The 15813-nt window shown below is 46.7% G+C and overlaps 1 protein-coding gene across 3 annotated transcripts in view; it reads left to right on the top strand.

Annotated features, from left to right (window-relative positions):
- THOC5 (THO complex 5) overlaps positions 1-15813 on the top strand; it is a 435920-nt gene that overhangs the window by 375784 nt on the left and 44323 nt on the right. For all 3 annotated transcript variants that reach the window (XM_029619746.1, XM_029619745.1, XM_029619747.1), the window contains one exon: positions 5656-5771. In XM_029619746.1, the coding sequence (XP_029475606.1) occupies positions 5656-5771 (116 nt within the window). The remainder of the gene's footprint in view (positions 1-5655; positions 5772-15813) is intronic.

The raw sequence follows: 15813 nt of genomic DNA, 5'->3' as shown, positions 1-15813 counted from the left end.
ATGCTGCTGTCACCGCTGCTATTTTTTCATGCGGCACGGCTCTTTCTCCTTCCCGCGCACCGCGTATCACTTCCTGTTCCGGGTCAGAGGGAGGGGGGGCGGGAAGAAGAAAAGGCCAGCTGCGGATGCCACAGCTTTTTTTTTTTTTTTTTGCACCGCTGCCGTTCCCGCTGGGCTTGAACGTGCTGATAGCCCAGCGGCAACGGCAGCAGGGAAAGAGCAGCGGGAGAGACCGGGAGCGCGCGACACACCTGCCGGTGCTTGGCGCCGCGGACCGGCAAAAAACTCCCACGGCCCGGTCCCGGTCCGCGGACCGGTGGTTGGGGACCCCTGATCCTAACAGTCCAACTGACTCCCTCACAGGCTTCCTGCTTCGGATATATTTTTAAAAGTTTTTACTGTGAGTTTTTGCCTCTACAGCCAACTTCTTTTCAAATTGTCTCTTAGCCTGTCTTATCAATGTCTTACATTTAACTTGCCAACATTTATGCTTTATCCTATTTTCTTCTGTTGGATCCTTCTTCCAATTTTTGAATGAAGATCTTTTGGCTAAAATAGCTTCTTTCACCTCCCCTTTTAACCATGCCGGTAATCGTTTTGCCTTCTTTCCACCTTTCTTAATGTGTGGAATACATCTAGACTGTGCTTCTAGAATGTTTTGTTTTTTTTTTTTTTAACAATGACCACGCCTCTGGGACATTTTTTACTTTTGTAGCTGCTCCTTTCAGTTTATTTCTAACAATTTTTCTCATTTTATCAAAGTTTCCCTTTTGAAAGTTTAGCACGAGAGCCTTGGATTTGCACACTGTTCCTCTTCCAGTCATTAAATCAAATTTGATCATATTATGATCACTATTGCCAAGCGGCCCCACCACCATTACCTCTCTCACCAAGTCCTGTGCTCCACTGAGAATTAGATCTTACCAGTTGGGGCGCGGTGTATGCAGACAGATCAGCCCAAGGGCTATGGTCGCCAACGAAGGGATCTTGGTTCATCTATCGTCTCGAGATGAGAGCTGTTCGACTTGCCCTACAAGCATTCCTTCCCTGGGTTCGGGGCAAAATGGTTAGAGTGTTCTCCGACAATGCGACGACAGTGGCTTATATCAAATGTCAAGGAGGAACAAAAAGTCCCGCGGTGGCTCTCGAGGCATGACTCCTGTTTGCCTGGGCGGAGCGTCATCTCAAGGGAATTGCCGCTTCTCATGTCGCCGGAGTGGAGAATGTTCAGGCGGACTTCCTCAGCAGACAGCAACTCGATCCAGGAGAGTGGGAACTGTCCTCCAAAGCGTGGAACCTATTTGCGCCAGATGGGGTTTTCCACAATTAGATCTGATGGCAACTCAGGCGAATGCGAAGACAGACCGATTCTTCAGCTGCCGGTGGGAGCGGGTCTCGACGCTCTGGTGTGTCCGTGGCCCATGGGGATTCTGCTTTATGCCTTCCCGCCGTGGCCCCTCATCGGGCGGCTTCTCCGTCGCACAGAACTCCATCCGGGCAGAGTGGTACTGGTAGCACTGGAGTGGCCTCGACTCCCATGGTTCGCGGATCTGGTTCGCATGGTTCTAGAAGGTCCATCAAAAATGTTTTTCATTTCATGCTATATTAGTCTAAGAGAGAAAAAGCACTCTGACCAAGAAGATATAATCACTGCGACATTTTCAGCGTCAGCACAGCACTCAATGTGAAGGAGCAAATTTTGCCATCACCTAAAGAGTGAGTTCTTAATCATCTATAAGTTGCCATTTTGTACATAGATGTATTATCACATCATGATAAAGATTGTATAACTTTGAATATCGTTCCAGGCACATTTTCACAGCTGAGTCATAGAGGATTTACTCGAAACACTGCACTGTCGGGATTACAATACTTATTGCATGAAGTTATGTATACAATATCTTGGCGTCATAACTGTGAGTCTTTTATGGTATAACATTTAATTTTTGTATACCACCACAGCTGACTCGCACTGGACTATCAAGTTAGCCATCAGAATAATAGATTGAGCAACTTGTACATTCTGGGGTTTTCCAATGATTATAAATAACTTTTCTCTAACAACCACTAAGTTGGAGCTAGAGTCTCATTAGTAGCCATTGGGCATATCCATATAGCCCTTTTAGGCACTTTATGAGGTTTCCCCAGTTCAAACATATACAATCCATTTTCCAGCCAGACTATTAATATTTTTTGTTGAGTACAGAAGTGTCTGGTATTATCTGGATCATTATTTTGAGTCTAGAAGGTCCATTGCAGCTCGCTCATCTGCTGCTGCATCTTCTTCGGCAGGGACCCATATTTTCAGATCGGGAGGATCACTTCTCTCTCGCGGCTTGACTTTTGAGAGGCGACGTTTACACTTGAAGGGTTATTCGAGCAGGTCATTTCCATCCTTCTTCAGGCTCGGCGCCCGGCCATTTCTATGGCCTATGTTAGTCTGGAAGTTCTTTAAGTCATGGTGTCATGAGTGGTCCTGCGATCCGTTATCTATGGATATCTCTCGGGTGCTGGACTTTCTGCAACAGGGCTCACTAAGGGACTAGCGTTCAATTCCCTTAGGGTACAGGTAGCGGCTTTGGGTGCCTTGCAGGGCAGAGTTAATGGTCGTTTGCTTGCAGTTCACCCGGATATCTCCCAATTTCTCAAAGGAGTTAAACATTTACGGCCTCCCATCCGTGCGGTGTGTCCAGATCGGAGTTTAAATCTCATATTGTGTGTGCTCTGTGGCGCTGCTTTCGAACCTCTACGCACAGCTTCCCTGAAAGATCTGACGTTGAAGACTGTGTTCTTGGTGGCCATTTGTTCGGCGCGTCGGATTTCTGAATTGCAGGCCCTGTCGTGCCGTGACCCTTTTTTGCGGATTCACAACGATAGGGTGACGTTATGCACGGTTCCTTCCTTTGTTCCTAAGGTAGTTTCAGCCTTCCATGTAAATCAGAAAGTGGAGCTTCCGGGGTTCCCGCAGGGTTCCAGGGGGTTGCCTCAGGACACAAGGATCTTCTTCTTTTGGATGTGCGTCTGGTCTTAGTGCATTCTCTAAAGGTTACCAATGACTTCCGACGCTCCGATCATTTGTTCATTCTTTTCGGGGGCGCAAAGAAAGGGGACAGGCGACCATATCTCGATGGATTAAATTATTATTTTATTTTTTTAATTTACCGACATTCGATCTGAGATATCACATCAGTTTACATTCAGGTACTGTAGATATTTCCCTATCCCCCAGAGGGCTTACAATCTAAGTTTTGTACCTGAGGCAATGGAGGGTAAAGTGATTTGCCCAAAGTCACAAGGAGCGACAGCGGGGCTCGAATGCTGGTCTCCTGGTTCATAGCCCACTGTTCTAACCACTAGGCTATTCTTCCCAAAGAGACTATTACTTCAGCCTACTTAGTCTGCAGACGCCAAGTGCCTTTGGGTCTTCGAGCTCATTCCACCAGGCCTCAGGCTACTTCCTGGGCGGAGTGTCAGTTACTATCACCTCAGGAGATCTGCCAGGCGGCAGTGTGGTCCTCTTTGCACACATTTACTAAGCATTATTGATTGGACGTTAAGGCTTCTGATGAAGTGTCCTTCGGTGCAAGTGTTCTGCGTGCGGGTCTTTCGGGTTCCCGCCCAGTGTAGAGTGGCTTGGGTACATCCCACTGTTCTGGACTGATCCTTGTACGAATAGGGAAAAGAAAATTGGTTCTTACCTGCTAATTTTCGTTCCTATAGTACCAAGGATCAGTCCAGAGGTCCACCCCTTACTTCAGTTGCTGAAAGACTGTGTTGGCTAGAATTTGCCTGGTTTTTCATGGAGCTCCTTTTTTGCAGAATACGATTGTTGGAGCTGTTTTTTTCTAACGGTTGATTTCCTTATGAGGTTTCCTTGGGGTGAAGCCGGGGAAAGTGGTTTTTGGTCGACCTTTTGCCCGTTAGTGTTGGTTGTTTGTCTTGGGTACAGGTCAATACTGATGGACTGCAGGTGGCACTCGTGTATATATGGCAGTGCACAAAGTTTTTGCTCTCTGACTCCACCTGCTGGTAGGGATACACAACCCACTTCTCTGGACTGATCCTTGGTACTATAGGAACAAAAATTAGCAGGTAAGAACCAATTTTCTTTTAATCTCTGCATCAATGGCAGGGGGGTGGCAGGAAATTTGAATCAGTTACCAACAAAGGCCCTGAACATGGTGGTCGGTGAAACAGATAAGTATGGGAAATAAGTGTGGGAGCTTGCTGGGCAGACTGGATGGGCCGATTGGTCTTTTTCTGCCGTCATTTCTATGTTTCTATGTATACTCCTTTGTAGGTTTGGTGAAGAAACATCTCAGAAATTGAACACGGATCTGGGGACTGCTTACGACTCCAAGGTTTAGAAACTCATTTGGTTGATGGCGCTGGATACCTCTTTTTTTTATGGGAGGATATATGGGGATGCAGCAGTGTTGTGTTGGCTTGGCTGTGATGAAGTGGGATCATATATGCATATGTGTTGGCAATGCCAAAGTGTGTGTCATTTTTGGAATCAAGTAACGCAGGAAGTTGCTGATATACTGAGCTTCCCTATTGGTATTACTCCTAAACTTGGCTTACTTGGTAGATAGGTGGACTCTATGGTACCAAGGAAGCATCGACCTTTAGTAGGTCAGCTTCTCTTGGCTGCTAGATTCACTATGGCCACCTTTTGGAAATCTAGCCCTGGGGAAATAGCGGATATTGAGTGTGTAGGTTTTGCTTCTAAGAATGGAAACTTTAAGTACCAAAACATTTGGGGCCCTTATCATACTTATTACCAGAATGGCTGATTAATGCTTTGTTATAAGGGGTAGTCATTACTTGCTATTGCCTGTAATGTTTGTTGATGTTTTACTGAAGCAGTGTGTTTACTTTGCTCTATATTCCTGTGTATTGGAAACATTTGTTAAATAAGTTAAAAAAAACCATTATTGAAAAGGGGTGCGTATTCTAATCATAGTGGTCTTTCTTCCCTTTATCACTGACTGGGAATCTGTCATGAAATGAGTGGACGGGAAGAAAGAACTGATTTACAGAGAAGTTCATTTGTTGCATATAGATATTCCATACTTGTTACTAAATTTGCCAGAAGATACAGACATGGTGCCTGGAAGTTACTGATGACATATTTTTTGTTCCATTTGCCTGAGTGGGCTGCAGACCCTTCAGGGGTTGATCATTTGTAGCAGTGAATCCTATTTTTTAGCAAAAATAAAAGGGGTATGAAGCGTGTCTACTCATTGGCTGTAGCTCAGTTCCCTCAGTGTTCATAATACAGGTCTGATTTTCTTCCAAGGACAGGCAGATGAGCCTGCTTTCTCAGCCAAAGATCAAGACTTGGGACTTTTCTCAAGTGATATGACCTGATTTGGGCAATGAAGTTGCTTCTAGAGGGCACCTATAATGTGTTAATTTCCACAATTTCTATGTACTCTGTTTCCTTCTGGTCAATTAATTAGTGTTTATCCTCTGGGAGCTGAAAGCATTTTTATAGAGAGCAGGCTGAGCAGACATCTAGTAAAAGATGTACTGATGCTTTTAATTAGATGCTCAGCAGAATCATGCTTACTGTTTTGTTGATATGTTTGAAAGTTCTGGGTAATAATTATGGTTAAATACTTGATATGTATTCCTGATTTGTCTCTTCAGCCAGACTGCAAGCAGTGGTGGCAATGAACCCAGGGTACTCTGCCATCCCCCCCATCTTCAGTTTGTGCCTGCACTGGAAGGGGGAGAGAAGTTCCAGCAATGATGATAACATAAGGGTAAGGTGCTGTGAGGTACTATGGTCTGGGGGAGGGGAGTGAACTTCCAGTGGGGATAGGACAACTAAAAAAAAATTTCCATCTCGTTGTCCTACACGAATCAAGTCCCATACAGGTTGGGTGTTTCCCCCTACTAGCAGATGGAGGCAGAGAACACAGTTTTCCTCATGTGACATCATCTCTACTACTTAGGGGTTATGCAGTACAGCAGGAAACCAGTATTTTCTGTCTCCAGCAGGATGGTAATACTGGGTGGTGCAGCAGATCATCTGTAGATCTAGGGATTGGACCCAGAGCCAGGCCACAACCAGCAGTGTGAGCTCAGTGGCACACTTCCAGTCCCAGAGGGGACTTTGGTTGAGCTCGGGGGGAGGGGGATAAAAAGAAGTGAAGGGAAGGAGTTCTCTTTTTCCTGAGAGGAAGGTGTCCTGCTCTTCTTCTCCTTTTCCCTCCTCCACACTCCCCCCCCCCCCCCCGCCTCTCAGCCCTTGCCTGCTTCTAGCACAGTGTTCAGCAATGACCCAAAAAAAACCAGTATATTAGAAATAATTTGGAAAGGTGCCCATGACAAATCTGAAGATATCAAGCTTCTGTATTGGGTTCTGGTGTGACTACACCTGGGGTACTATGTATAGATCTGGTCGCCTCATCTCAGAAAGGATGTGGCGGAACCCAGAGAAGAGCAACCAAAATGGTGAGGGGATTGGGGCATATCTTATTTGAAGAGAGGCTGAAATTGGGGGAGGGGGGAACATGATGGAGGACTACAAGATCTTGAATAGAAAAGAACAAATAAGCAGTTATTTACACTGTCCAAAAATATGAGAACCAGGGGACATCTAATGAAGTAAATGCTTGCAGGTCAAGACAACCATGAGAAAGTATTTCTGTAGTCAGCAGGTAGTTAAACTATGGAATCTGCTGCCAAATGTAGTCACGACAAGCAGCAGATTAATGTTCGAGCGGTCTGGATGCATTCCTGGAAGACAAAGAAAGATATGGATATTGAGATAAGGTGGAGGCCAAGACGTCACACGTATTGAGATCGACAGGGAGTACTTACATGAACTCTGGCTTTCATTTGATGAAGCTGGGCCACTGTCAGTCAAGATGCTGGGATAGATGGACCATTGGTCTGACCCAGCTTGGCCATTCTTGTGATCTCTCTCTCTTCCCCCATCCCTTCTCTCTCTCTCTTCTTCTCTCCACTCCCATTGCTGATCAGCAGCAGGAGGTGGAGAGAGTAGTGGTGCCTTGGGCAGGTCTTCTTTCTGCATTATATGGCCTGACTGCTGCTTTGAATCACACGGTTGGACAGTGTTCCATGCGGCCATCGAGCTCAGAGCTGCAGAGGTACAGAGAAGAGCGACCAAAATGATAAAGGGGATAGATCCAGCTCCCTTATAAGGAAAGGCTAAAGAGGATAGGGCTGTTCAGCTTGGATAAGAGATGGCTGAGGGGGGGGATATGATTGAGATCTTTAAAATCATGAGAGGTCTAGAACAGGGAAGTGTGAATCTGTTATTTACTCTTTCGTATAATAGAAGGACTAGGGGGTACTCCATGATTTTAGCAAGTAGCACATTTAAAACTAATCGGAGAAAATTATTTTTCACTCAGTGCACAATTAAGCTCTGGAATTTGTTGCCAGAGGATGCAGTTAGGGCAGTTAATGTAACTGGGTTTCTCACAGGACAAGCAGGATGGTAGTTCTCACATGGGTGACATCACAGGATGGAACCCAATCACAGAACTCTTTTGTCAAAGTTTCTAGAACTTTGACTGGCACCCACTGTGCATGCCCAGCATGGCACTAAACCTGCAGCCAGCAGAGGTCCCCCTTCAGTCTTCCTTTTTCCGTGCAGCAGTAGCCATTCGGGTTAAGGAGCTCCACAGAGATTACTGACATGAATTTTCCTCACGGAATTACTAAATACTTTCATACCCCACAGGGGTCCCTCCTTCGAATTTTTGACTCCGTGGTGCTCCGGTAAGTTTTTACCCGTTTTCAGTCTATTCCCGTCTAGTTTGGCCCTCGCGGCCTACTGGCCATTGACCATACCGCGGCTAAATTTTTTCAAAGGCCATGGTGTCGGGGGTTCCATCTTTGCCTGGACTGTACTCGCACCATGTCCATTACAGACCCGCATAAAGTCTGTGTAATGTTTCTCAGGTGCGAGCATGATGTCCTGATTTGCACCAAATGTGCCTTAATGACACCAAAAGGTCTCAAGGCCAGAATGGAGAAAATGGAATTTCTCTTCCATTCTCAAACTCCTACGCTGTCTATTGCATCGACGTCTGAACTGGCACCGTCCACTTCGTGCCAGTATCGGCCACCGGCCGGTGACCGTCCGGCGTCGACGACATCTCGGCCTTTGACTACCTCTACTCCCCTCAGGACCAAGGGGATCATAGAGAGAAACATTGGCATCGACACCGGAAGTCTCGGACCATCGATGAAGGAAAATCATCAACCTCACCATCGTCCGAGCCGCCACTGAAGAAACCCCGTCCAGAAAAGGCCCCGACCCTTTCTGCGACCGGGTCACTGAGGCAACCCTCACCAGGATGGGTATCGGGAGCTGCGACTCCGCCTTTAATGGTGTCCCTCCGGCTATGCCTCTGCCTCCTTCTTACCTTCCGGAGCCGGGGCTGCTTGCTCCAGGTCTCCGTGAAGAACTGGACCGGATGGTTCAGAAGGCCATCGATAAGGCGATGCAGACTCCAAGGTCCCCTGGCGCCGAAATCTGTGCTGGTTGTGGAACAGACCATCGATCCCATTCCGGCAGCATTGGCACCGCTGCTCTCGAAGATGGAAGCACTCATAGCCGCTCACTCACTCATAGAGAATAGCCACTGCCATTAGTAATGGTTACATGGAATAGACTTAGTTTTTGGGTACTTGCCAGGTTCTTATGGCCTGGATTGGCCACTGTTGGAAACAGGATGCTGGGCTTGGTGGAGCCTTGGTCTGACCCAGTATGGCATTTTCTTATGTTCTTATGTTCTTTTCCACCAATGAATCCTGGATCACCGATGGCTCCAGTGCCTTCCCTGCTTACCCTGTTATTGGGAGGGGAAACACTGTTCTGCATTCCTCCATCGGGAGTCCTTCCGATGCCTCAACCATCGATGCCGATGTGCCCATCGGCGCCACCGATCCATCCATCGATGCCCTCAATGCCTTCATCGGTGCCTGCAGTACTTCCCTCGATGCCTTCAGATCCTAGACCAGGATCTTCAGGAATACCATCGTCCCGTCCTTCTCAGGTTCCTACAGTGACAGGTGCTGATCCCTATGACACCTGGACTGACGATTCATCTCAAGACACTGATGATTTACCATTGCCACCTTCTCCTACTGAAAGTAGGAAGCGTTCTCCTCCAGAGGACTTGTCCTTCATAAATTTAGTGAAGGAAATATTTGAATTGGTTCCCTTCGAATTACAGACTGAGCAAGATGATAGGCACCAAATTATGGAGCTGTTACAATTCCTGGATGCTCTCAAGGAAATAACCTCCATCCCTATTTACCAGGTTCTTTTGGATCTTCTCAAAAAGAAATTCTAGACTGTGTCGAAAATATCATAAGAGGATCTTATTTCATGCTTCCCTACCTCGAAACCCTTGTGTACCAGGGTTTGAAGCTGTTCCTGGAATTGTTGAGGCAGGGACTCTGCAAAGTCCTGTATCTGTTTGAATAAGACCCTGTTGTACTGGGTCATATACAGCTGGTAAAAGGCGATCCGAGAGATAAGCATTGATCCCTGGAAGACACGCTGGCCAATGGCATCCAGGAATTTCTGTTCCTTACCTTTTTGCCCTCTTTTGGGCCGATTCTACAACCACAGATTGGTGATCCAGCTGAGGTTTCTGGAATCCTGTGATCTTCGCTATCTCTCATGGAAAGTGATTTTTCTTTTGGCAATCACATCTGCTGACAGAGTTAGTGAGTTACAGGCCCTAGTTACCTATTCGCCTTACACTAAACTTCTGCAGGACTGGGCAGTACTCCGCACTCATCCTAAGTTCTTACCTAAGGTAGTATCGGAGTTTCACATTAATCAATCCATTATACTACCTACCTTCTTTCCCAGGCCCCACTCCAGTCCAGGAGAACAGACTCTGCATACCCCTTGACTGTAAACAGGCTCTAGCGTTCTATCTAGACCGTACAGCTGCCCACAGGAAAAGCACTCAATTATTTGTCTCTTTCCATTCCATCAAATTGGGGCAGCCTGTGGGTAAGCGGGCTGCATATCCTTTTGCTATCAGCAAGCAGGCATTCCACTTCAAGACCGTGTTAAAGCACACTCTGTGAAGGCCATGGCAACTTCAGTAGCACACCTACACTCTGTGCCGCTTCCTGACATTTGCAGGGCTGCTACCTGGAGTTATCGCCATACCTTTACAGCCCATTATTGCTTAGACAAGGCAGGAAGACAAGATTCCATCTTCTGCCAGTGTCTTGCGCAACCTTTTTACAACTTGACGTACCAACACCCTTCTGCCTGCCCGTTAGGGTTCAGGATGCCCTCTTCCAAATTCTTCCCCAGTCCTTATGCCTATTGCACATCTTGGGTATATTTGGTGCATTTCTAGGACATCCTCAGCTCGGTACTCACCCATATGTGAGGACTACCATCCTGCTTGTCCTGTGAGAAAGCAAATGTTGCTTACCTGTAACAGGTGTACTCACAGGACAGCAGGAGTTTAGTCCTCACGAAACCCGCCCGCCACCCCGCGGTGTTGGGTTTGTTACGTTTTCTTATTTTATTTTTCGGCACTTCCTGTAGCTTTCAAACAAGACTGAAGGGGGACCCCTGCTGGCTGCAGGGTTAGTGCCATGCTAGGCATGCCCAGTAGGTGCCAGTCAAAGCTCTAGAAACTTTGACGAAAGTGTTCGGTGATTGGGCTCCATGCTGTGATGTCACCCATATGTGAAGACTAACATCCTGCTGTCCTGTGAGAACACCTGTTACAGGTAAGCAACATTTGCTTTACAAAAGGTTTGAGTAAGTTCTTGGAGAAGTCCATTAATTGCTATTAATCAAGTTGACTTAGGGAATAGCCTCTGCTATTACTGGCATCAGTAGCATGGGGTCTGCTTAGTGTTTGGGTACTTATGTTCTTATTTTCTTATGCCAGGTACTTGAGCCTGGATTGGCCACTGTTGGAAACAGGATGCTGGGCTTGATGGACCCTTGGTCTGACTCAGTATGGCAAGTTCTTATATTCTTATGGGTAAAGAAAGAGTAAAAGGTACCTGTCGTTGTTTGCCAGGAGGGCTGATTGTTCTTGGGACACAGCAGAAGGCCAACTCCAGGGGCAAAGAAAGCTGCGAATGTTGCAGAGATGCGTGCGAGAGAGTTGCAGAGCGCCCATGATATACAAAGCCAACCATGCTCTCTGATGCAGGGCCTGTGGGGTACGTGCTGCACGGCAGCTGAAAAGGGCCCTGCCTGCCTTTCCTGCTTCTTCCTGAATGAAGTTCTAGATGAGTGTTCCTGGTCCGTTCTCATGGTGTAGGCTAGCTCTTTTCCTTGTACTGCATGCCAGGCAGCAGCAACAGCTGATAGGCCTACCACTTGGGCAGCAGCAAGTGCATCTGGAAGGCCATTTTATCTGAGATTCCCGCAACTGCGGGCCTCCTTGATTTGGAGTCAGGCAGGTTGGGGGGCTGAGGTGCCTCCCATCCTAGTTCCTGAAAATTTCCCCTTAGGTCCGTTAATGTTTGTGAACCTGGGGGACTTGTCATCTGAAGTTTTCAGATTTTTGATTAAATAAGTGATTATTTGTCTCCACCTCAAGGAGATGAAGTCTCTTCACCGATATGGCATCTTGTTATTAAGGGGCAGGAGAAGTCCACTAGAGCCTTATCCCTTCACCCCAAGGTAGAAGAGATGATTCTGGTGGAGTGGGAATCTCCTGAGTCAGCACTGAGAGGAGTGAAACTCGCAATTGAATCCCCTCCCTCCACCATGAGCAAGAAGTTTTTCCAAACTCCTGCAGTGGATGCCCTGGTCACAATGGAGATATGGCATATCACCATTCCAGTGGAAGGGGGACTTCACTGAAGAATTCTCAGGATTGCAAGATGGAGTCCCCATTGGGAAACTTGTTCACTTCCTTGGTGGTGGCTATTCAAATTTCTATTTCTTCTGCCTTGGTTGTGGTGCGCTCTTCTGCACTGGATTCAGCAGCTCCCGGAGAATGAGGAGATGGTGAGGGATGGAGTCGGCCACCACCTTTTTGGTGGACACTGTCTAAGATTTGCTCCATAGTTCTTCTCATTCAGTGGCCCTCTGTGTCGCTGTTAGTTGATTACTTTGGCTCAAGACGCAACTGGGCAAATTACCCTTCAAGGGAAGCTTGCTGCTTGGTGAGGATCTAGACAAGTTGGTGAAGAACCTGGGGGATCCTAAGCCACAGCAACTTCCAGAAAATAAGAGATGGTCCTTCTACTGGGCCAGTAGAGGTCGTCGGTTCAGTGTGCTGCGGCAGTCAAAAAAGCAAACAGAATGTTGGGAATTATTAGAAAGGGAATGGTGAATAAAACGGAAAATGTCATAATGCCTCTGTATCGCTCCATGGTGAGACCGCACCTTGAATACGGTGTACAATTCTGGTCGCCGCATCTCAAAAAAGATATAATTGCGATGGAGAAGGTACAGAGAAGGGCTACCAAAATAAGGGGACTGGAACAGCTCCCCTATGAGGAAAGACTAAAGAAGTTAGGACTTTTCAGCTGGAGGAAGAGATGGCTGAGGGGGGATATGATAGAGATGTTTAAAATTATGAGAGGTCTAGAACGGGTAGATGTGAATCGGTTATTTACTCTTTCGGATAGTAGAAAGACTAGGGGGCACGCCATGAAGTTAGCATGGGGCACATTTAAAACTAATCGGAGAAAGTTCTTTTTTACTCAACGCACAATTAAACTCTGGAATTTGTTGCCAGAGGATGTGGTTAGTGCAGTTAGTATAGCCGTGTTTAAAAAAGGATTGGATAAGTTCTTGGAGGAGAAGTCCATTACCTGCTATTAAGTTCACTTAGAGAATAGCCACTGCCATTAGCAATGGTAACATGAATAGACTTAGTTTTGGGTACTTGCCAGGTTCTTATGGCCTGGATTGGCCACTGTTGGAAACAGGATGCTGGGCTTGATGGACCCTTGGTCTGACCCAGTATGGCATTTTCTTATGTTCTTATGGCAGTTTCATGATTCCATGTATTACAGGCCAGGTTGGCAGTCCTTCAGCAGCTACTCCCATAATTTTCAGTCAGTGAGAGGCAAGAGTCAGTCCTTATGGCTTTAGGAAGCCCAAGCCAGATTTTGGCCTGTCTTTCGGGTCTGGAAAGTCTGCCTCATGAGGGTAAGCGGGTCCATTCGCTTTTAATCCTGATGGGCAGTCGCTTGCAGGCGTTCTACAGAGAGTGGACCCAAATATCCTGTTCTCCAAGGTAGATTACTGTAATTCTATTCTTCTAGGTATCCCAACATCCACCATAAAACCCCTCCAGATGCTCCAAAATGCGAAGGCGAGAATACTGACAAATACTAATAGGAGAGATCATATCACGCCTATACTCAAGGATCTGCACTGGCTCCCAGTTAACTTTAGAATCCTTCACAAATCTCTCACTATTATTCACAAAAGCATCTACCATCAGGCCCCCCTTGACCTGCAATTTCCACTCAAACTACACACCACGGCTAGACCTATGAGGGAAGCTTACAAGGGTTCTCTATATGCTCCCCCAAACAAAGTCGTGCACCGATCAACCATCAGAGAACGGGCATTCTCAACAGTAGGTCCTTCCATCTGGAATGCCATACCCCCAAACCTCTGGCAGGAATCCTGTCTTCTGACTTTAAAAAAAAACGTAAGACATGGTTGTTTGGTCAAGCCTTCCCCTGTACCTAGACTATCATTACTATAGCATAACCTAGTCATAGTTCAGACGTAGGCCTACGTAGCTCTCCCCAAATACACAATTTTACTTAGTTCTCTATTTCTGCCCCCTCTACATCTCCATCTCCCAGTTGTACTTCCTTGTTTTATTGTAACTTTCACTTCATCTAGTTATGGTTTAATGTTTATGGTTATTTTTAAGGTCTTTGCTCCATGTAAACCGAATTGATTTGATTTGTATCAAGAAAGTCGGTATAAAAAAGCTTTAAATAAATAAAAATAACTTCAGATCAGTGGGTACTGGAGATACTCTGCACTGGAGGTGCAGCAGCCTATTCACAATGCATTCATGGTCTCCCCTTGTTCCTCTCCAGCCAAGCAGTGGACAGTTCATGAAACCCTTCTGGAGCTTTAACTCTTACAGTGGTATCAGTCCCTGCCTCCAAGTGGGGCTAGGGTCGTTACGCCATCTATTTTGTGGTGCCCAAAAAGGACGAGTTCTTTCATCCTATTCTGGACCTCAAAGGGGGTGAACTGCAGTCTTCAGGTTACTTGCTTTCAAATGAAAATGTTGCCCTGTTTTGCAACAGTCCGACAGGGGGAATACTTCAGTTCCCTTGATTTGTCAGAGCCTTATCTTTACATCCCCATCCGTCTAGAGGATCAGAAATACCTATGGTTCTGTGTGCTGCAGGAGCATTTTCAGTTCTGCAAGTTACCTTTCGGGCTGTCAACTGTGCCCTGTGTATTTACCAAGGTAATGATGGTGGTGGCGGCATCAGCTCTCAGGCGTTAAGTCGTCATGATCCCCTCATACCTTAATGACTGATATGGGCATCGTCTCTTCCGGAAGCCTATCAAGTGTCCAGCAGGGTGTTTCATGTCTTAAAAGGCTTGGGCTGGAAGGTCAAGTTTGCAAAAAGCAACCTTCAGCCCATACCATCCTTGTAATACTTGGGGACATGCTTTGATATACAGAGCAGCCAGGCATTTCTTACGAACAAGAAAGCAACCAAGGTAGTTCTGCAGGTTCAGAGGTTGTTGGATCTCCCAGTTCCCATCACTTGGGACTATTTGCAAGTACCCGAGGTGATGGCGGCAACACTGGATTTGGTTCCCTGGGCCAGAGCTCTCATGAGGCTTCTGCAGGCCTCTCTACCCATTGGTCTTCTCAGTCCCAGGATTATGGAGTGAAGCTTCCCTTGAGGCCATTTGTTTGCAAGTCTTCCACTGGTGGCTGGTTCCCTCACAATTACTGAAGTTTAGTTATGCCTTCCTGGGTTCTGGTGATGATGGGCACCAGGACCAATGGACTCCAGTGGAAGCGTCATGGTCCATCAACAGGTTGGAAACTAGAGCCATCCAATTGGCCCTATTATATTTCTTCCCTTTGCTCCAGGGCAAGGCTGTCCAGGTTCTGTCAGACAATGCAACAGCAGTGGCTTATGTGACTCGCCAGGGGGGAACTAGAAGCTGAGGTGTATCAGAGGAGTTCCCTGTACGTACCAGGATCATTCCAGACAGTGGGTTATGTCCTCTGTCCAGCAGGTGGAGTCAGAACAAAAAATTCCCAGGGGAGGTTCTATATAACCATGCCTCCCCTGACTCAATTCCCAGTATAGTTCTGACTCCAGCAGGTGTGAGCAGGGGACTTTGAGGTCCCCAGCATTTGGCCTTTAAGGTCTTAAATTTTCTAATTCTTCTTTCAGAGGGATCAAGTTTTATTAAATTTAAAGATTTAGTTTTGTATAGCTTGACAGCCAGGACAGGAAACCCTTTCCTCAGTGAACAGGGACTTGCTGACAGGCTTTCTCTTTTCTCTTCACTTATATTCCTCCTTCCCCCTATTTATTTCTTTTTATTTTTTATAGGGCTGAAGGTAAGTGTCTTTTCTGTTTTACAGCTTCGTGGAAGTTTTTGTAACAGCATTCACGGCTGAGGGTGCATATCGGTAGTGCCATTTCACTCCCCACTTACTTGTGTTGGTGCGAACCCACCCCGCCTTTTTTGGTGTGAGGAATTACCCGGTCCGCGGCCCCGCGACGTAATATTCCCCGGGGCCGCTTGCCGTCGGGAAGGGTCATTCCCCGACGGTTTTCTCGGGGCCGGTGGGTGGTTTTCAG

Source organism: Rhinatrema bivittatum, chromosome 11 (assembly GCF_901001135.1).
Source record: "Rhinatrema bivittatum chromosome 11, aRhiBiv1.1, whole genome shotgun sequence".
Taxonomy (NCBI): Eukaryota; Metazoa; Chordata; class Amphibia; order Gymnophiona; family Rhinatrematidae; genus Rhinatrema; species Rhinatrema bivittatum.
Note: the sequence above shows the minus strand (reverse complement) of the source record. Positions and strands in the feature narration are given on the sequence as shown.